This window comes from Coenobita brevimanus, chromosome 97, assembly GCF_032717465.1.
Source record: "Coenobita brevimanus isolate Jiangsu-jjx chromosome 97, ASM3271746v2, whole genome shotgun sequence".
NCBI lineage: Eukaryota > Metazoa > Arthropoda > Malacostraca > Decapoda > Coenobitidae > Coenobita > Coenobita brevimanus.
In genome coordinates this window covers 11911631-11932851 of record NC_137050.1, presented here as the reverse complement: position 1 = coordinate 11932851, position 21221 = coordinate 11911631, and the positions used below count along the sequence as shown (strand labels likewise).

Genomic DNA, 21221 nt, shown 5'->3' with positions numbered 1-21221 from the left:
ACTCTGTTGTTAAACCCTTTATTTCTCCCTGATTGACCCCTGGCCGCCACAGTAGGAGGGGTGAGACTGCTTTAGCGTGTCTTAGAATTGGTCATACTAGACTTACCCACTCTTATTTGATGTCTGGTGGTCGCTCTCCTCTCTTTACTCATTGCAATACCCTCCTCTCCGAACGCCATATTTTCCTTGATTGTCTTCTTTACACTCTACAGTGACGTATTTTTCTTTCTTGTCTCACCTCCAATGACCCGCCTCCTTCTTGCAAACTTCCTCTGAGAATCACCGTATTTTTCCCTCCATAATATCTTGTCCTTCCTTACTTTTATTGGCCTTCTTTCCGACATCTAATTCCGTCCCCTACTTCAGTGGCCCCATATGTAATATGATATACTTCTTCCATTGACCCACTTCTTTCACCACACCGCGTCTGTGCTCCCAGCCCACCCAGCGTACACAACTTGTAGCCGATGATACGGCTTTGTGCTGGATTTTGGCACTAGGTTCTTAATGTTCTTCTTCTGAATCCCTCAGAGCCATTAGAATCCACAGATACTGCACGATCACTGTCAACAGAAACCAGCTCAAGTAGCAATAATGATGTTTTTTTAGCTGAAAAATGTGCAGTAAATGCAGGAGTTCAGCAGATTTTCATCCAGCAGTGATGACAAAATTCACTATACCCAAGTGCATGATAACCAAGGGATCATTGTATTTCTCTACCCCTCTTCAGGCAGACATTATTTTATAATCCCTATATTTGCCCACCAGTTCTGTCTAGTTCATGACAATAGATTTCTTATTTCTGTGTAAAGTACTGAAGATGGCATGACACAATTTTTTCACACTGTGCAAGCAACATCTCTTTCTATCCCTAATTCTTCACCAGCATCACCAGCCAGCTTAGTGTTCAGCAGCTTCTCTCCAAGCCTTACCACCAGCGAAGACGAGGTAGATGAGGCCGAGCTGAAGGGCAGCACAGCGAGGGTGGCAGGGCGTGCACGCTGGGGGCGACTGGGGGCAGTAAAGGAGGATGGTGGGTCTGAGGAAGATGATTATGATGTGGAGCAAGGGAATGCACACATAATGGAAGATGTGGAATGCAGTAAGAAGCTGTGGAATGGAAGTTTAGGAGAAAAAGATAGCAGTACAAAACACTGCAAGAAGGATATGAAAGAAAAAGAGCAGACAGTAGGCAAAAATGATGATGTGGAAAAAGAAAAGTGTAGCAGTGTTATTCAACACAAGGAAAGTAGCAGTGATAATGAAATGAAATTGAGAGCAGGAAGTGATAGTGATGGATGCAACAGTGAGGACAGTGAACTTGGACCTTGGAGGTACAAAGACTTTGGGAAAGACTTTGAACCTCTGAAGAGTGTGCAGCTACTGAGGAATCTAGAAAAAAATCTGAGTACATATCTCCCTGCACATTCCATTGGCAGTGACACTGAGACAAGTGAACCGTGACATATTATTTTGAGCTACTGGGATATGACCAATGCATTTATTTTTCATGCTGGAGTCAGGTATTTGGTCTCAGACAAGAAACTTGCTTAACAATGAAAATTGTGTATTTTATTGTATTTGTATACTGGCTGTTTTATATCAGTTTATATGAAGGTATTGACTTACTATGCAGATCAAAACTCACTGGTAATGTGCAGTCACTCAGAAAAAATCTGAATATTGCAACCAACTACAAATGCTAATAACTAGAAACAAAATTATATTTTTCGCTGCATTTCCCAAGTTTCAGTAATAAACTGAAGTTTGTTTTATTAATTCTGTAAATATCAGTACATTATGTGCAGCTTTAAGACATGACTTTGTTTTGCATTTAAGTGGACACTGCATTGATCTGCATTTCTCAACCATTGCATTTATTTAACTGCTGCATTTTTTATTGTAACGTAGCCAGTCATACATTTTCAGTATCATACCATAATGAATTACTGATACGTGTACCATAAGATTTACATATCAATGACCAGTGCTAAGAATGATGTCACTGTTTTACTGTCAGTGTCTTTGACTGTATGTAGCAGTAGTAGTAATCATGATAGGATCCACAGAAAATATAAATGATATTGCTTTGCTTTACTCCATAGCTGTGAAAGAGTCAGTTTTTCATATACTGTACAGGCTATGAAAATGAGTTATTGGTTTAGGGCTTGTATCTTCATATCTTATCCTTTAGTGACCTGCTAAAAGAAAATACTTTTTAGTACATTACCAGTAATATTCTAATGTGATTTATGACTTGTTGTATGTGCTGTGGATACAAGCTACTTTCTCTACCAAAGATAAGGTGTTTGTTTAGTGAAGGTTTATGGCAACATCAAGGTGCCCATGTGAAATTAGAGGTAAGACTTCATTATATATTCATCCACACGACAGTTAACAAAACTGTGACTAACACATTCAGCTATTGCTAGAAAAGCAATTTTTTGAATTTCTTTTTTCCATTTTCTTTATTTTTAAGTGCATCACCTCATCATTTCAAACTTTTATTGGCAGTTTTAGCCATCTTTCTCATTTAGGCTTAAGGCTTTGTTGAAGAGGCATACATAACATAACCTCTATATTTGCATAGGTGATTGGTGAGAACAACTGCAGAGTAAAAGTAAATTTTTTTCACTGCTGGTTACTGTTGCTGGCCACTGGGATGACGCAATAAAATATCCATATGAAAAGTTTTACATTGATTTCCTTTTATTATATAGCATTTTAAAAAGTCCATTTATTACAGATGGATCTTGGCTGTAGTTGACCAGCTTGTGACAGTGGTATCCAAGAGGTGTTCAACAAGAGTAAGGGACAAAACCCTGACTAGTACAGTAGCTGATGGACCTTAGCAACATTGGGTGGCTACTGGTAGTTGAGCACAATACAGGTTTTTACAGATAGCATAGTTGTTTTCCCTACAGCGACATATATTTATCACATTTAAATACATTTGTTCTATAGTCTCCAGGTCATGATGGTTTTTTAAACTGTACAAGAATGGATGCAAAGCTTAAAACCTATAAAACTTGTTTTTTCAAAGAAAAGGACAAGAAATGAAGACAAAATTAGGTTCTGCTTGCTATGAGATGCTTAGACACATTGCATATAAAAGACTGGAGGTCTTAGGCAGTGGGAAAGACAGACTGAGGATAACAGTTCTGGTGTTGACCAGTGCATGTACACAAAGACAATGAGAGTGCAGGAGAGTATGTGCATTATCACAATAATACAGTAGTATGCTAGTTACTCAGGCAAAGGATTCATTACATCAAATGTCACATCCCTTGAACAGCTTTCCTTACTAATCCATACCATGCAGCAGTGCTCCTGCTGCAGCACCATCAGGAATCATGGACTGTTGTCAATTAACCCACATCGTTGAGAAAATCCTTGTATTTACTGGGCAGACATGGATACTACAGCATTTTTCATTGCAGTGGCATGTAATCTGTCTTACTTAGTTTGAAGTTTGCTTTTCTCCTCTTCATAGTAAGTGCCAGAAGCAGATTTAGATTTTGCTATAAGAACTATAGGCTGGGGTGGCCTCAAAAAGGTGTCATTTGTGTGAAGTCTAAGAGAGTAGTTTTTGATGTACTAATATTCTGGCATCAGGGCAGAGAAATGTCTGTTTGTGAGTATAGTGGAGCCACCTCAAGCTGATATAGTTGGTGATAATATTGCAACAAGAACCTGCCAGGTAGAAGCTATTATATTTTTTCACTCTTATCACTGGCAAGTAATTTTTGTATGTGGTGCTGTAATATGCTCACTGGGTATGTCTGCAGTGAGAAGGTGGAATGCCTGAAGGGCATATCAGCTACAAGAGGTACAGCCATTAGTAGGATGCCCCCTGAGTGTCTTACCATGAGAAGCAGGATGTTGGCTGGTCATATCAGCTGTAGGAGGTGGGACACTTGCTGGGTGCATCAGTCAAGAATGGGACACCTGCTGAATGTCCCAGTCATGAGAAGCAAGACACTCGCTGGGCATATCAACTGAGAGAGGCCTGATGTCTAGCAACATGGCATGATGGCCGTCTCAGTACAGTTGGCAGTAGAGTATGGCAATGATGGATTGGTGGTAACTACTGCCTTCAACTGACTGCAAGGCAACAACCTTGCCAGAAGAGTCCCACCCCACTCAAGTAGTCTTGGTCTGCCAAGTACAAAAACCAGGACACAACAACTTAAATACAACTCAGTCTCTCATTTACTTACATCATCATTCAATGACAAAGTAAGATGCTGAGATTCTTGTCAGCATCAATAAACACATAAATATTATCCATTATTTCCACTATGTGAGGAAGTGTACTCCAGCTGACTTGTGGTTGTACAGTACTGAATGATTAACAAGTGCACAGAGAACTGTTATTCATCAAAGTGGAAAAATTAAAGCAGCATCTAGATAATGAATACACAGACCCAGAGGCAAACATACAGGTTCTGATCACGCTTGAGGAAGAATCTTGCAAGAAATCATGGCTGACACACCACTGCCATCAGACTACAGGTGATCGTGAAACAGCAATTCCATCATATTCAAAGAATTACTGGAGGAACTGAGCATGTCAAGAAAAGGAAAGGACACTAACAAATTGTATGGAAGAAACGGGAACAAGCCTTGAATGGCAGGAGAAAATTGCTGAAAAAAAGGAGAGGGTGATTTCCAAGCTAAATACCAGAATTAGTTTTTTGTGTGTGATACTTTGAGTGCTATCATGAGTTGCTGATACTGACTGCTGTTCACAAGCTCCGAACCAATGATCAGCTTTTATGGCAGCCAGGCTATTTCAGGCTGCACTGGTTGTACAAATTCTGTATGAAAGTATCCAACCTCTTTTTTTTTTTTTTTTTTTCCACACCAACCAGTTGGAGGATAGGGGTAGGGTTTTGTGTAGCACAGTGCAGGACCTTTGTCCGTATGCGTATCGGTGCCAGTCACCACGAATAACTCTGTGGCTGTGTTCGTCATCGTTTTACTTATCGTGTTCCCATGCTCGTCATTGTATCAAAAAAGTCAAATAACACTACTGCATAAAATTTTGCCAAAAACTAGTTGATACCCAAGCTGAAACTATCAGGAAGGTCCAGCAGGTTTTGGGAAAGAAGCCATGGGGGTAACGCAAATACAGAAGTGGTGGCCGAATGTCAGTCAAGAGTGATCCACGTCCTTGGAAGCCATCAGCAAGCAGGAGTGCTGAAAATTTGAAAATCTGTGATTTAGTCATGGGAAACTGTCAGTTGACTGTCAGGGGAATTGTTAATGAAATTAGAAACCGATGTATCAGTACACGAAATTTTAACTGATGATTTGGGCATGTGAAGAGTTGCCACCCAAAGTTCCTTTAACATGAACATCAAGCTCTGCAGAATATTGCTCAAGACATGTTGGAGTGTGCAAATTGCAATCCAGACTTTCTGAAGACTTATCACTGGAGACGAGACTTGGGTGTATGGGTATAACCCAGAAACCGAAGCACAGTCATCCTAGTGGAAACATGGAGGGCGTCTTGACCAAAAAAAGCATGACAGGTCCACAGCAAGGTGAAATGCATGTTGACAGTTTTCTTTTATTTTATTTTATTTTTTTTTCATTTAGCATGGTGCTTTGCATCATGAATACGCACCAGAAGGTCGAACTGTCAACAAATATTACTACCTCAATGTAATCCATCGTCTCTGTGACGCAGTTTGGCAGAAGAGACCAGACCTTTGGAAAGCGGCAAGTTGGAAGCTGCACCACGACGACTCCCCTGCCCATTCTTCTATTCAGGAATTTTTGACCAAGCACAACACCCCGCAGGTCCGGCAGGCTCCCCACTTGCCAGACATGGCTCTGTTTGACTTTTGGTTATTCCCCAAGCTCAAAACTCTGCTGAAGGGTTCCTGGTTTGAAATGAGAGAAAAGATCATGACAACTGCAACAAAGTGCCATCAGGAGATACCAAAAACTGACTTTGAAAAAAGTTTCAGGCAATGAAAGAACACTGGGTTATGTGTGTCAAATCAGAAAGGGCCAACTGTGAGGAGGATTAGTGACCTAGCTCAACAGGTTAGCCATTTACTGTATTAACATAAGGTCAGATTCTTTCTGAACAGACCTCATATAGGCCTAAGTGAAAATGTAGAAAACTAGTACAGTGTGCACAATACAGTATATCCTCAGTTTTTGTCTTACCATCAGATCTGGACAGGTACTCATATTGTATGGGTTATCTCCTGAATCAGTGAAGGGCTGACTTTGTGGGGTCTTCAAGGTGTCTATGTCAGTCTCTGGGGTTTCTGTGCTTGGTAGGCTATGTGGTCTGTATGTGGTATGTGGGGCCTATGTGGGTCTGTGTGTAGTGTGTGGGGTCTTCACATGGTGTGTGTGTGTGTGTGTGTGTGTGTGTGTGTGTGTGTGTGTGTAATTCACCAGGTCAGTCAGGATCACGTGATGGTTGTAATCATCAGCTTTTTACCCTCCCACAAGTGTGCTGAGAGCTCATATAGTCCGATTTAAGGGTAAAGCATTGACCTTCACACATGCACACACCTATTCCCCTGCTCAAGGGGGACAGTACCCACCCACTCTGTCAGTGAAATTTTTTGCATGCCGAGCAAGGCGCGAACCCCTTCGTTCTGGCAGATGCTAGGCGAGAGCATTACCACTGAGCACACATTGTGTGTGTGTGCTTACCTTCTTACCTAATTGTTCTGACCTAACTGTATCTTTACAGGAATGAGTCAAGCTCGTACTGTCCCACGTATTAAACCATGTTTATCATTCATATCCTTAAATTTATTTATTGTTTTGGCACACTGTTTCATTCGGTAGCACATTCCACTAATCAGCTGCCCTGTTTGAGAAACTGAATTTCCTTTCATCTTTATCACCTCTCTTTTTGTGTAGTTTATTTGCAATGTTCTCTTGCTGATGCTTCCCCACAGGTTATATACTCATTTATGTCTATTCCCTGAGATGCATTTATATAGCATACTCATGTCTCCTTATTTCCTTATCACCTGCAGTGTTGGTAGATTCAATTTTTCTAGCCATTATTCGTGGCTTAGATCCCTTAAGCTTGGTACCCATCTTGTAGCTGCCCTTTGTACATTTTCAGTCTTTGTGTTTTATGAAATGAGGTTTCCAGACTGCTGATGCATACTCCAGGGTTGGTCTGATGAATGATGTTACTATCTTAGCATGTCTTCATTTATATATGTGAATGCTATTCTCATATTAGCAAGCAGTGTATACATGTTAACGTACAATCTCACCGATGTGGTCACCCAGAGATAGTCTTTTATTGATAATCACTCCTAGGTCCTTCTTCCTTTCTGAAATGTGTAGGGTTTAACTTCCTAACTTATAATCCTAGTCTGGTCTTTTTTAACTTTTTCCAAACTTAATTATATTGACACTTGTCCACATTATTTTCCATTTGCCATGTGTTGCTCCACTCATGAAGTTTATTTAATTCTTCTTGTAGCTCTCTGCAAGAATCTGTGTTAGTAATTCTCCTTTGTATTTTTGCATCATCAGTAGACATATTTCCATTGTTACTGTTTATATCATTTATATATACTATAAGCATAATTGGTGCCAGCACTGAGCCCTGTGGAACTCCACTCGCCATTTCCCTCCATGATGAGTAATTTCCACTTAATACTGTTCTCATTTCCTTTTTTCTGAGAAAATCCTGCATCCAACAGTACAGGTTGCCTTGGATTCCTCTCTGATGATACAGTTTCCATAAAAGTCTTTGGTGCGGTACTCTGTTAAATGCTTTCTTGAAATCTAGAGATACTGTCCACCCATCCTTCTCTTTTCTGTAATGTTTAATAGATTAGGAATACATTATTTTTCCCTTTTAAAACCGAACTGCCTTTCTGCTATCATACTGTGTTCTTCTAGATGGTTTACACAAACTTTTCTTATCAGCCTTTCAAGTATTTTACAACCCTGGACAGTGATACTGATCTGTAGCTGAGTTGATTCTGTCTATTTCCTTTTGTGAATTGGGGAACAATGTTTGCTTTTTTCCAAATATCAGGTAATTTACCTCGACCTAAGGGTTTCCTTGAGTATTAAATATACTGGTCTGCTTAACTCTTCTGCACATTCATGTAGCACCCAGCTTGAGATTTCGTGAGGATCACATGCTTTTCCTTTGTCTGATTTACTTAACTCTTCCTGTACTTCTTTTTCTGATATTTGTATATCTGGTAATATGTGTGGGTATGCATGTTCCATATCATCTCTCTTAAAATTATTTTCTGTAAAAACTGCCGTGCATTTGTAACTCGTATTTCAAACAAAGATGCACGTAAATATACACGGCATAGACTACAGAGGGAACAGGGATCGTGTTGAAAGGAGCCTGATTGATCACGTGGTCGTAGAGAAGTCGATGGTGGGAATGGTTGCTGCTACAAGGGCCGTCAGAGGACGATGTGGAGGTCTGTCATATCATATGATTGTGGTATGCAAGATCAAGCTGAGAGGAGTGAGATGGACCAGGAGAGAGAGGAGCAGTCAGTGAGAAAGACTGAAAGTCAGGAAGCTGAGGATCAAAGAAATGGCAGATGAATTCACGACCAAAGTAGGGGAGGAGGTAGAATCAGTGAATTGGAATGCACTGGATCTGGACAGCCTGTGGAATGCATATAGGGACTGCTTAGTTAGAAATGCTAAAACGGTGTGTGGTGTGGCAAGAGTAACAACAAAGAAAGGTACGGCATGGTGGGATGAAGAGGTTAAGAGAGCAGTGGAGGAAAAGAGGAAGAAGTGGCTAGAATGGTGACAGAAAAAGGGTTCATCTGAAATAAGAACTGAATATACTGAGGCAAGAAGCACGTAAAGAGACTAGTGAAGAGGAAAAAGGAGGTAAATGATGACCTAGAAAGAATAATGAATGCAAACTACTCTGAAAATAGGAAGTTATTCTGGAAAGAGGTACGGAAATGTAGAAGTGAAAGTGGAAAGAAATGTGAAGGATGTAAATGGCAGATTATTAACCCAAGCTGATGAAATAAGGACCAGATGGAAAGAATATTTTGAAAGCCTGATGAACGGGAATAGAGAGAGCAGAGCCACTGTAAACATGATTGGTTCTGGGGGTGTGCAGAGAAGGAATGCAGTGCTAGGAAACGTGACACTCGCACAGATAAAGAGTGCTGTGAAGCGGCTGAAAAATGGGTAAGCAGCTGAGGTTGATGAGATGTATGCCATATGAGTAAGTGTACTGGAAAGAGCGGAATGAAGAGATTGTTGGAGATATGTAAGAAGGCATGGATGAGTGAAACTGTTCCAGCAGTGGAAAAAGGCTGTACAAAAGTAAAGGTGAGCGAAGTGAGTGCAAGAATTATCGTGGCATAATTTTATTGAGTGTGGTAGGGAAGGTATATGGGAGAATTATTATAGAGATAGTAAGAGAGATATCATAAGTCCTAGTGAGTGGTGAACAGGGTGGCTTTAGGAGTGGCAGAGGATGTGTGGATCAAATATTTGCAGTGAGATAGATACTGCAGAAGGCCTGTGAGAAGGACTATAAGGTGTTTATGGCATTCATGGATCTGGAAAAAGCATACGACAAAGTAGACAGAGAAGGATTGTGGAAGGTTTTGCGCATGTACGATGTAGATAGCTGCTAGGTGCCATCAGGAGTTTTTATGATGGTAGTGAAGCATGTGGAAGGGTTAATGGGCATCTAAGTGAATGGTTCACAATTGGTGTGGGCATGATACAAGGTTGTGTGATGTCCCCATGGTTATTCAGTATATATGTGGATGGGGTGATGAGAGATGTAAAAACACAGGTAATGGAAAGGGAGATGGCGTTGGTAATGAATGGTGATGGATGGAATATCTCAAAATTTTTATATGCTGATGATGCAGTACTACTTGCAAATACCGGACAAGAACTTGGTAGACTAGTGCAGAATTCTGATGTCTGTGAGCGTCGTGCCTTGAGAGTAAATGTAGAAAAGAGTCAAGTGATGGTTATTGAGAGAGAAAGTGACTCTCAGTGCAATGTTATCTGGGTACGGAGATGGAAAAGAGAGGAAAATGTGGAAAAGAAATGGACAGAGTGACACAAGGAAGGAAAGTAGCTGTGCAATGAAGGCCTTGATAAGAAACAGAGGCGTTGCAGCTGCACCTGGCTTACATGAAGGAGTGTTAGTGCCAACTTTAACATGTGGATATGAGACTATGGTGTGGCATGAAAATGAAAAATCAAGAGTGAGGACAGGGGAGATGAGACTGCTGAGGAATGTATGTGGAGTACAGCGAGTGGACAGGATACGAAATAATGTGATTCATGAAAGATGTGGAGTAAGGAAGTCTGTGGACACCAGAATCGAAGAGAGTGTACTAAGATGGTAAGGTCATGTGGAAAGAATGGCTAACAATAGAGTGGTGAAAAAGGTATATCTGAGCGAATTTGATGGAGAGAGGAGAGGAGGTAGGCCAAGGAGAAGGTGGAGGGATGTGGTGGATGAGTGTGTGAGGAAGAGTCGGTAAGGCTAGGGAACTGACGTGATCGAGTTGGCTGGATGAATATTGTGAGAGGAAGTGCATGATCAGGGATTTGGCACCCCTTTTTAACGTGACAGGATCCGGATTGACTCTCGGATACGTTTATGTGAATCTACAGAACGTGGTGAATGTTTTTGGCGTATCAGATAGAGCCAGGATTCCGGGGGCATGAATGATGAGTGAATGGAAGCGTGGCCCATTGAAGTGGGCGAATTTGGGCTGTCTGGACATTGCTACTCCTCACCCTGCCCTAGGGTGGGAAAGGAGGTCCGGATGATGATGTAAAAACTGGAAATTTTTATTTAGTGCTTCACAAATATCTTTCTCTTGTGGACAGATGATCCACTCGTCCGTAATGGACTGTATTTTATCTTTAACTTTGGTTATGCTTCGGATGTAGCTGTAAAATAGCTTAGGTTGATCACAACTTTTATTTATAATTTCTTCCTCAAATTGTCTTTGAGCTTCTTTCCCTATCCTTGTATAATTTCTTTCCTGTTTATAGTTGTTATATGCCGTGTCACTCTTGTCTTCTGTATCTATTCCACAGCAAATCTTTTTCCTAGTGATTTTTTTACATTCCGTATTAAACCATTTCTTTATTTTAATTTCTGTTTCTTTGTGCGGAGGGATGTAATTTCGGATTCCTATTTCAAAAAATCACTAAATTTTCTATATAGAACTTTTAATCATGTTCTCTAAGCTCCTTTTCCCAATCTGTTTCTAAGAAGTACTTCTTCAGGTCATAATAGTTGCCTTTTTTGTAGTACAGACCCATTTTGTAACTCATTACTGGTAACTATATCATATGCAATATGCAGTATTTGTGTGTGTGCTGTGCGGGTTTGCTTTAAGGGGTTTTGCCCTATGGGGCTTATGTCCTTGTGGGCTTTGTCCAACACGAGAGAGAGAGACGAGGTGTGCTGAAGCAAGATACTCCAGCCCCTCAACGGCAAATTTTGAGTTTCTTCTCTGCCACGATCACCACCACCACCACAAAGTGCGAACTCTTTGCCTGTTCTAAGCAACAGTTTTAGTGACATAAACTCTGAGTAGTACAAAGAACATCTATTTAAATGCCATAGTTTATTCCAGACACGAAATAGTCCCGTGGTCGCACTAGTGCTCTAAACATAGGCCAAAAACACACCTCGCATATCCAGGAATCCTCAAAATTTTATATTGTAAAATAATTAAGGATAATTACCACAATACTGGTAATTTGGTTAAAATATGCCTACCAGTATATTAATTTGCATTTTAAATCTATGCAAAACAAGTATGTTAAGACGAGATGGCGATCTAAAGGTGAAACACTGGAAAGTTTAGCTCGCTTTCGATCTGAATCCCGATTCTTTTTTTATCAGTAGTTAAATAAAAACAATTTTTTACCGGATTTCAGTTGAGGAGGTGTGTGTGAACCTATGTGGCGAAATTATTGTATTTTTCAATTAAAAGTGCCAATTCAGTAACTCGTCGCACCGGTGCGGGCAGGAAATGTAGGCTCCAGAGCCCAGGTAAATCTACTTGGCTATTACTTTGAATATCAGGTCTCACTGATCCTATTATCATCATCAGGACCATCTACGCTGCTACCATCGTCGTCAATGACATCAGCAAACCTCCATAAATGAAAACTTTGATTTGTGTGCGTGTGTGTGTGTGTGTGTGTGTGTGTAATTCACTGGGTAATTCACCGGGTCGGTCAGGATCACCTGATCGTCGTGTGTGTGTGTGTGTGTGTGTGTGTGTGTGTGTGTGTGTGTGTGTGTGTGTGTGTGCCGTGGCATATCATGTATGGCCTGTGGAATATGCCTTACACACACACACACACACACACACACACACCGCTCGCTGGTGCAGTGGTAACGTTCTCGCTTGCCAACTGGTGGACGGGAGTTCGCGCCTCGCTCAGGTTGCGAAAAGTTTCACTGACGAAGTGGGTGGTTACTGTCCCCCTTGAGCAAGGGGACGGGTGTGTGCGTGTGTGAAGGTCACAGCCTTGCCCTTAGATCGGACTATATGAGCTCTCAGCTCCCTTCCGGGAGGGTAAAAGCTGACGATCACGACCATCAAGTAATCCTGACCGACCCGGTGAATTACACACACACACACACACACACACACACCTGCATTTTCCCAGCCATCGAAAACTCCCAGTTTTTTTTAATACCGTGACTTGAACAACTCATGCATGCGATAATTTTTTTTTTTTTTTTTTTTATTACCCACCCCCTCTCCCACTACGACTCATGTTGTGTTCTTGGTATATAAAGCCGTCCCCAATCATCTCAGCCAGAAGAGCCACAGCTACACAGACACACATACACACACACCTGCATTTTCCCAGCCATCGAAAATTCCCAATTTTTTTTAATACCGTGACTTGAAGAACTCATGCATGCGATAACTTTTTTTTTTCTTTTTTTTTTTATTACCCACCCCCTCTCCTAGTACGACTCACGTTGTGTTCTTGGTATATAAAGCCGTCCCCAATCATCTCAGCCAGAAGAGCCACAGCTACCTCGTCAACAGTCACAGCTACCACCGCAACTGCCACAACCACCAGAGCCACCATCATGAAAAATCTTGGACTCTTCTTCCTCCTGTCCCTGATTTACATTGGGTGAGATAGTTGTTTAGAATTTTGCAACATTAACCTGTTCGTACGATGCCTTTTGTCTTTATTCTGTCTGCCATTAAACGATTTTATTGAGATTACGAGAGGCTTTCCAGCTGAAAAAATTACAGGATTTCGTAACCCCTTCACTACAAGGTCTCTCCCGAGGTGAATATACCTGTAATCGTTCGGCGGTAACAAGGCAAAAATAAAGAAGCTGTCATTGTACTAAAAGGGTTAAACAGCATGCAACACTTCATCCTCTCTGCTTATACCTTAACTTGCAACATAAACAGTACTGGTAAGCGCCTCACTCTCACACACACCACAAGCCCGCCAGGAGACAGGACGTGTGTGCTAAGCAATCCCTAGGTCCTGTTCTCCCCACTTACTGTTTTTTAACCAGCCCATACCCCACTGACCGGGCTAATGTATGGCCCGGCCTGCAATAAAGTTGCAGGAAATCTTTGAACGAACGAACGCCTCACTCTCTTCTCTACTTCCACTTGAAAAAGACATGTTCGCAGTTTTGCCTATGTCACTTCGGTCTTCTCTGTTCGCAGATAGAAAGAATATATATAATACGGCACTTAACGGACCTCATGCCTGTACTGTACCGAACTAGGTTTGTAATGTCTAGAATTCCCTGTACGGTGAGGAATGGCGTGCTTACTAACACGTAACACCATAGAAGATATGACGCTAAATGAACAGTCCCTGTCAGTTATCCTTTGCACATCTAGAATTCCGGACGAGTCAAGTGAGACCAGCACTGGCCTGTTTAGTAAATCTCATTGTTTTGACATGGCTTCAAGACAGCATATGGAAACTTTTGAGGGCAGTCATACTTGGTAACACAGAAACATGAGCAACAGCAGCACTACACTGAACACTGCATCAGTCAAATATAGCCATAGCATGGCGTGTTTAATGAGTATGTAGTCCAACAAGACGATTTTGTCATTATGCTTGGTTCCCATGGCTAACATCCTTTATGCCTGTGACCGACATTGCTCGATCCTTCATATTTTAAACCTTTGGCTGTAAGGTAGTTCGGGCAAAGAGGACGGTGTAATGTGATAAGCATGACCAACGCCAAACATTTCCATCACATTCCGTTACCAATCTCTTCGCTCTGCTAAAAACTCAGACTCTCCTCCAGTTCCACCTTAGACGAATCCGGTGCTGTTCCTCCATCACATACCCCTCTGACTTCCTCATGGCTAACATGCAAATTTCTTATACTGATGTATTTTCTACCATCACTGGCCTCAATACTAATAAGGCATATGGACCTGATGGGGTCCCTCCCGTTGTCCTCAAGAACTGTGCTTACACTCTGCCTAGGTAACCTCTCTCGTCTTTGTCTATAAACTTGTATCTTTCCTTCTTGCTAGAAGTGTGCTCTCATTCAGCCTGTCCCAAAGAAGGGTGGCCATTCCCATCTCTATAGCTATCGTCCAATAGCTTTTAACATCCTGTGTTTCAAAAGTTTTCGAGTCTGTTCTTAACAAAAATTCTTTAAAGAATCTTTCCTATGACAACCTTCTTTCTGATCATCAGTATGGGTTCTGCCAGGGACGGTCCACTGTCGATCTTCTCACCTACTTTTCAGACTCCTGGTCATCCTCCTTTCGGAAATTTGGCAAAAGCTTTGCCATTGCACTTGACATCTCAAAGGCTTTTGATCAAGTCTGGCATACGGTAAATCTTTAATTTCCAGACTGCCCTAATACGGTTTCTATCCATCTGACTTTAACTTAATTTCTGGCCGTTCTATAGCTGCTGTTGTAGAGGCCACCGCTCTTCTCGTAGATTTATCAACAGTGGTGTTCCTCAGGGCTCTGTCCTGTCACCAGCTCTCTCCCTTCTGCTCATCAGTGACTATCAAGGTTGTACAACTAACCCTATCCACTCTTACGTTGATGACTCCATCCTTCACCTTTCCATTCGCTTCTCGCAGCGCCTATGTCGGCAGTTACTTCAACAAAGAGAAGAAGCTGTGGCACACCTAATGCCTGACGTGGCTCATATCTCTGATTGGGGTTAAAGTAATCTTGTTGTTTTTAATGCATCAAACTCAATTCTTACACCTTTCAACCAGACAAAATCTTCTGCGGGAGTATCCTCAGATTTTTAACAATATCCAACTCAATCCTGCATCATCTTTAAATGTACTTGGGGGTTTCATTCTCTCGGGATTTATCTTGGAGAGATCATAATTATTACCTCTCTCGTAAAGTCTGCTTCCAAGAAATTAGGTATGCTTAGCCGACTCCGTGCCTTCTTTACCTATGAATAGTTGTTGACTTTATACACGGATTTTATTCACCCTTGTGAAGAGTACAACTCTCAGGTGTGGGGAGGCATCCCACATACAGCTCTTCTCAACAAGATGGAGCCAAAGGCTTTTCGTCTCATTAACTCTCCTCGTCTTACTGGCTTCTCTGTCTCTGCTGCACTGTTGCATCTTTATCTCTTTTTAGTCGCTTCTTCAATGGTCACTGCTTGTCTGAACTATCTACTAGCAACCCTCCACCACTACGGCGGGTGCATAACACCCGTCTAGCAAGAAACTCTCATCCCTTTTCTGTCCAACTCTCCAATGCAAGAGTTAACCGTTACTCCAAATCCTTCATCTGTGCAACAGGTCAACTCTGGAGCTGTCTCCCTCTTTCTGTATTTCCTACTGCCTATAATCTCCAGTCTTTCGAACGGAGTGCTTCCTGGCATCTCGAAATGAATGTAGCTTGAATTTGCCTTTCTGCTGTATTGTTTCTGTGTTTTTCTTGGAGGGATCAATTTTCTTCTTCCTTGCATAAAAAAGTCACCCCTTTCACTTGCCCCGAGTCGCTCTACCGATACCCTTGACCTCCACCATACACAGCTCATGGAATTATGGTTTAGCCAATACCTACTGTATTCTGTTTATATTCAAACGCACCACAGAATTCATTAACAGTGTTATCCTAAGTTTCCCTTATCTTTAAGACAAAATCTTGATTTGCTGTTGGATTCGAACATTAAGGGCCGTATGCTGACCGTAAGAGTTCAACAAGGTTCACGTGCCACTTGCTTCCTTCGATGGCATACACAAGCATCACACTTCTTTCCTCCCCTAACTATACTGATTTATGTAAGATGTTAACACACACACACACACACACACACACACACACACACACACACACACACACACACACACACACACACACAGAGTGTCAGTTTTACCTAGGGAGAATCGTCTGTGAAATAAAGTTGTGTGCCACCTTGCAGGGCAGCAGAGGAGTGCAGCTGTGGGGTGTACGTGTATATAGACGGCTCACTGGACTGGGTCATCAACATCAACGTTACTGAAGTACCCAGTTGTGCAGACCAGTCCACATGTCTTAACTTTTGCGAGCAGGAGGTGAGACGTTCGATTGCTAATAATGAAGGAGTTAAATTCTTTGTTTCATCCTATACAAGTATAGGAGTGAAGGAAATTTGAATTTTGAATCGGTTAGTAGAGTAACTGCAATAGTCTGACCTGTATTTATTTGTAAAGCTTCTTGTAGCTATTAAGTAGGCCAAGCGAGTCATGGTGGTCCTGCCTTACCCACTTCTGCTCTCTTAATCCCTTCTGTGTCCCACTGTTTTTCTTCTCTCTCACTTCACTCCCCATCCCCCTTGTCACACTTCGACCTCCTCTACGCCTTGTCACTTGCCCAAATTCTCTTGCTCTTTTCTCACACCATCTCTCACCCTCCTCCCTCCGACGTTCTCTCTCCCTTTTCATCTACTTCTCCCCTCTTTTCACATCCTTTTCTCTCCATGTTACCCACCTCCTCTCCCCCTTCTCACCCACCCTCCACCTTCTCTTCTCTATACCATTCACCCATCAGCCATCCTTCCCCCTTCCCACCCACCCATTTCCACTTATATCACTCATTCACCTAGCTCTGCCTACCCACCTACTCACCTCTCTCCTGGTGTGATTTTATGTGTGAAGTTTGTGTTTATATTGTTACGCCCCCCCCCCCAACTCCAAACCGGAGTGAGTTGTATGGAGTATTTCACGATTTCTGCCCGATTCTGGGAGTTTTTTGCGAGACTGGTTCCGGAATCAAAGAGGTTCACCCGTGAGTTGGAAGAGCCAGTATTTGACCAGCAGTGCCTTAGACTACTTCGATGGTGGTTGGGTCTGAGTGGTGACTGGTCTGACTGTGATGTTGGAGAAACCGGGAGTAGTTTGTGGGAATCAGCGAGTGTCCTCTACCTTCTTCTTGCCAGGAGTGACGGTCATCCTCACCTAGACTGGGACTATAAATATTATGATTCTTCCGAAGCTTTTCTGTTTTAACTTGTTTTAGGGTTTTGGTCAAGGGATAACTTTTGTTTTTTATTTGTTTTGTGTGTTAGTAAGTTTTAAGCATATTTTAAAGAAATAACTTTTTTTTTTTTTTTTTTTTTTCCCTCCTTGAGTAACTGCTTATCAAAGAGTCTGAATTTGACTGACAATGGGTACATGGCCAGCTAAATACATAAATGAATGAATCAGTGAAATAACAGTGAAAGTTTGACATCTCACGATTCTTCAAGTCTTATTTGTTCAGTCTGACGCTACAATAGCGTACTCCTAGAGTCAGTGTGCTTAACACAAAATAAATATTATCCGGCCATTCATAACGTTACACTATAACAGTATTATTTGATTTTACGTCTCTTTACAATGACCTTTGCTGTTACGTTGCCAGGATCTGGCTATTTAATGTAATTATCAAAAGCTAGTCTGGATCAAGCTATCTAATCAGTCAGTTCACAACCCTGTCCACTGTTGAGCTGACAGGATTAGGTTTATTAACTATGTTGTAACAGCTCTTTAGGGACAACTTTAGTACTGCATTCCGTATAACACTAGACTGTTATGATTAGCTGGGAGTGTCAATTTCTGAATCTCAAACCTGTCAGTAGTTGCATTCTAAAGATCAAGGTACCCAGTCAGTAAAAATAAATAAATAAATAAATAAATAAGATAAATAAATAAATCTCTTCTATGTGCCGGACAGTTCGAACAGAGTACAGGGGGTGGCGACCTGGACATGACCATGGACAACGGTGAGTCACTGGGCGAGAATCTGTGCGACGCCCTCAAGGACAACTACGACGTCCACAACATCGAGGACGCGCCGGTGAGACACTTCATCTTTTCAGTCCGATGACGCATTTGAAAGTTTTATTCCTGCTGTCTCCTAACAGTGTCATTCAGCTTAGAAGAGTGTTCCCGAACATGGGGGTTTGCGACCCATCTTTATCCCTCCTTTACGAGAGGGCTTTCAAAATCGTTCAGTGCTAACGAATACATTGCAAAATATACGCCATCGGAGTGAAGTGGTTAATCTAGTTTTGCCCCCTTTTTTTTCCCCTAATGGGACTTGGGGAGGGGACATTCTAGTGGCGTTAGGAGACTCCCTGACACTTCTTGCCTATTGATTTTCGTGTTTCCTGTGTATTGTACAAATGTGATCCATAGCTTCTTTACCCTCCTGGGTCGAGGGAAGTGGAAGTCAGGGCTGAAGAAAAACCAGGCGAGCGAACACGGTTAGTGTAGCAGTCTGATACTGGTTCACAGTGGCGGAATGGCTCACATGAAGCATAACACTGTCCCTGACGCCTATCGCATGAGCACATTCCTGGAATGTGGCTGAAAATTTGGTTATAAAATGCAGATGAAAAAGGAAGGCATTCCTATCACTTTCACACTATTTGAATTCTTCTCTGTGCCCCATGCATTATGTAATATTTGAATACTTCTCGGTGTCCCATGCATTATGTGAACACGGTTCCGTTCCGAACTATCCTTTTCGGAGTGTTCAAGTATTCTTGATGCAGCTTCGTGGTCTGATTCTTACAAAAATACTGTAATGCAGCTACATTCAAGCAATATTGTGGCTATATCACTATGCAGATGTCGATATTATACACACATTCTTCTTGCTACTTTCAGTTCCTTTTCATTGGGCCTGGCCAGTTACGGCTCGAGAGTACTATGAGCACTCGGAAAACGATAGTTCGGACAGGAACAGCGTTCATTTAGTGCATGGAACACCGGGAAGCATTCAAAGGGTGCATTTAAATGATTGGAATGACTTCCTGTGTCAGCTGCATTTCATGATAATCATGCCAAAATTTTCAAGCATATTCCGTGACTGTTCTTATGCGGTAGGCGTCAGTGACAGTGTTGGGCTTCATGTGTGTGTCATTCCGTCATTGTGAACTAGTATCGGACTGCTAGGCTAACCGTGTCTATTCGCCTACCTTTTCTTCAGCCCTGACTTCAATTTCCCTCGAGCCAAGGGGTTCAGAAACTAGGGATCGCGATTGTACACCTGCGGTCAGAATTCCCATGTGCATTGTCTGAACATGGTATAGGAGCCTAATAATATATTGCTAGTCTAATGAACAATATTTATCAGAGGGGTGGATCCTTGTTTTTACTGAACCCTAGATGATTAAAAGACTGAGTGGAGCGATACAGTATGATTATTAGAGGCCACGCTTTTGGCCGCCGCCAGCAATGTTTAAAACATACGTTGGTGTATTACCAGAAGCATTGGTGAATCGATACTGCCTCAATTGTGGAAATTACCTTTCAGAAATAGAAATGTCCTAATTATTTTATTTTTGCCTCCAGCAGACGATTTTGTTCAGCTCATGAGTGGCTTCACGTCCTAAATGAAATCAAAAGTCTCCACTGTCTCTTTCAAGACGTAAGAATCTTAACTAATTATATCCTTGTTACCGCTGGACAGTTTTACTTGGCTAAGGAGAGGCTTCCCGCCATGCAAGAATAAGAGTACTGGTCCCTGTTGCCTCAGTCATATTCTCGTACGACTGGCTTAGCAGATTTCATGACACCACTTCTCAACCGATTCGCCTTTTACATAACACCTCAGTCTCCTCTAGTACAGGAGTGGGCAAACATTTTTCTCCCTGGTCATGGCTCTTATCAGTCAACTAAATAGCCACATAAAAGAATCAGGAATTCTCGCTTATAAAATATAAACAGCTTATGTTAGTCAAGCTCAGTTACTGTCACAACGCCTGAACTTGATAGAGAATAAAAGTTTTTCTTAAACTACGCCCACAGTGTAATATTGTTTAAAATATAACATTGTGACTCAAAACAAGTTGGCCACAAATTGTCACAAGTGGCCATTTAAAGGGTATTGATAACATACAGGGGAATTTTCAGGTGCAGCATACAAACTAAACAGCAAAAGAAGAGGCGCTACGATGTCTCCCATGCCAAGACCATCCTAGATAGCTTCAGTCTTAGGCAGAAGTGCTAAGATGACTCCTCTGCCAGTGAGGACACATCCGCAAATGATTCTGATGTTATTTGCTATGGCAGCGATACCAGGACTTACTGTTGTTGTGCCGCAGGTCGACGTGATTGCCAACATGTGCGACAACGTGTACCTGGTGGCGGGCTCGGCGGACTCCAACCTGTGCTGTCATGGCGGCCATTACAATCCCTGCATCACCGCTACTAGCGTGGTGTACTGAGGGCCGGGGCACCTGTTTACTACCTGGGAAAAAAATGAAATATCTTTGCACCATCACCACCACCATTATGATAAACTAGTCTAGGGAGATGACTCCTCTCTACCTAGGAAAAAATCTTTGAAATATCTACACCACCGAAGATGCACACAATCCAGGTATTAGTTCCTCTACCTGGAAGACTCTTCATTATGTCGATTATGATCCACTAGATGGGGGTATAGTTTTTTCTGCCTGGGAAATCCTTCAAAATATCAATACATCACGGCCACAACATGATGTATTAGAACATTGACCATCACTCTTGTCTACATGGAATAACCCTTGAAATGTCAATTAGTACTGAAAAAGAAAGCATATTACACAAATTAAAACATACCTGGCATAAGAAGTTTGACTAACCTTATCCTAACATTAGTGGGAAATGATAATGATGTTGCCAACTACAGTTTAGCATTAATACAACAAAACTCATTATCAGCTATTTAGTATCGAATAAATAACTGCCCAGGTACCCAGCAGAATTTTCT

General features: G+C 41.8%; 1 protein-coding gene across 3 annotated transcripts in view; it reads left to right on the top strand.

Moving 5' to 3' along the window:
* The window catches only part of LOC145413846 (uncharacterized), a 232670-nt gene extending 229999 nt beyond the window's left edge, over window positions 1-2671 (top strand). For 2 of the 3 annotated variants that reach the window (XM_080283512.1, XM_080283511.1), the window contains exon 16: window positions 887-2671. In XM_080283512.1, the coding sequence (XP_080139638.1) occupies window positions 887-1464 (578 nt within the window). In that variant the 3' untranslated portion in view covers window positions 1465-2671. The remainder of the gene's footprint in view (window positions 1-886) is intronic. The other variant, XM_080283513.1, reaches the window with a different exon arrangement.
* Window positions 2672-21221: the final 18550 nt, after the last annotated feature.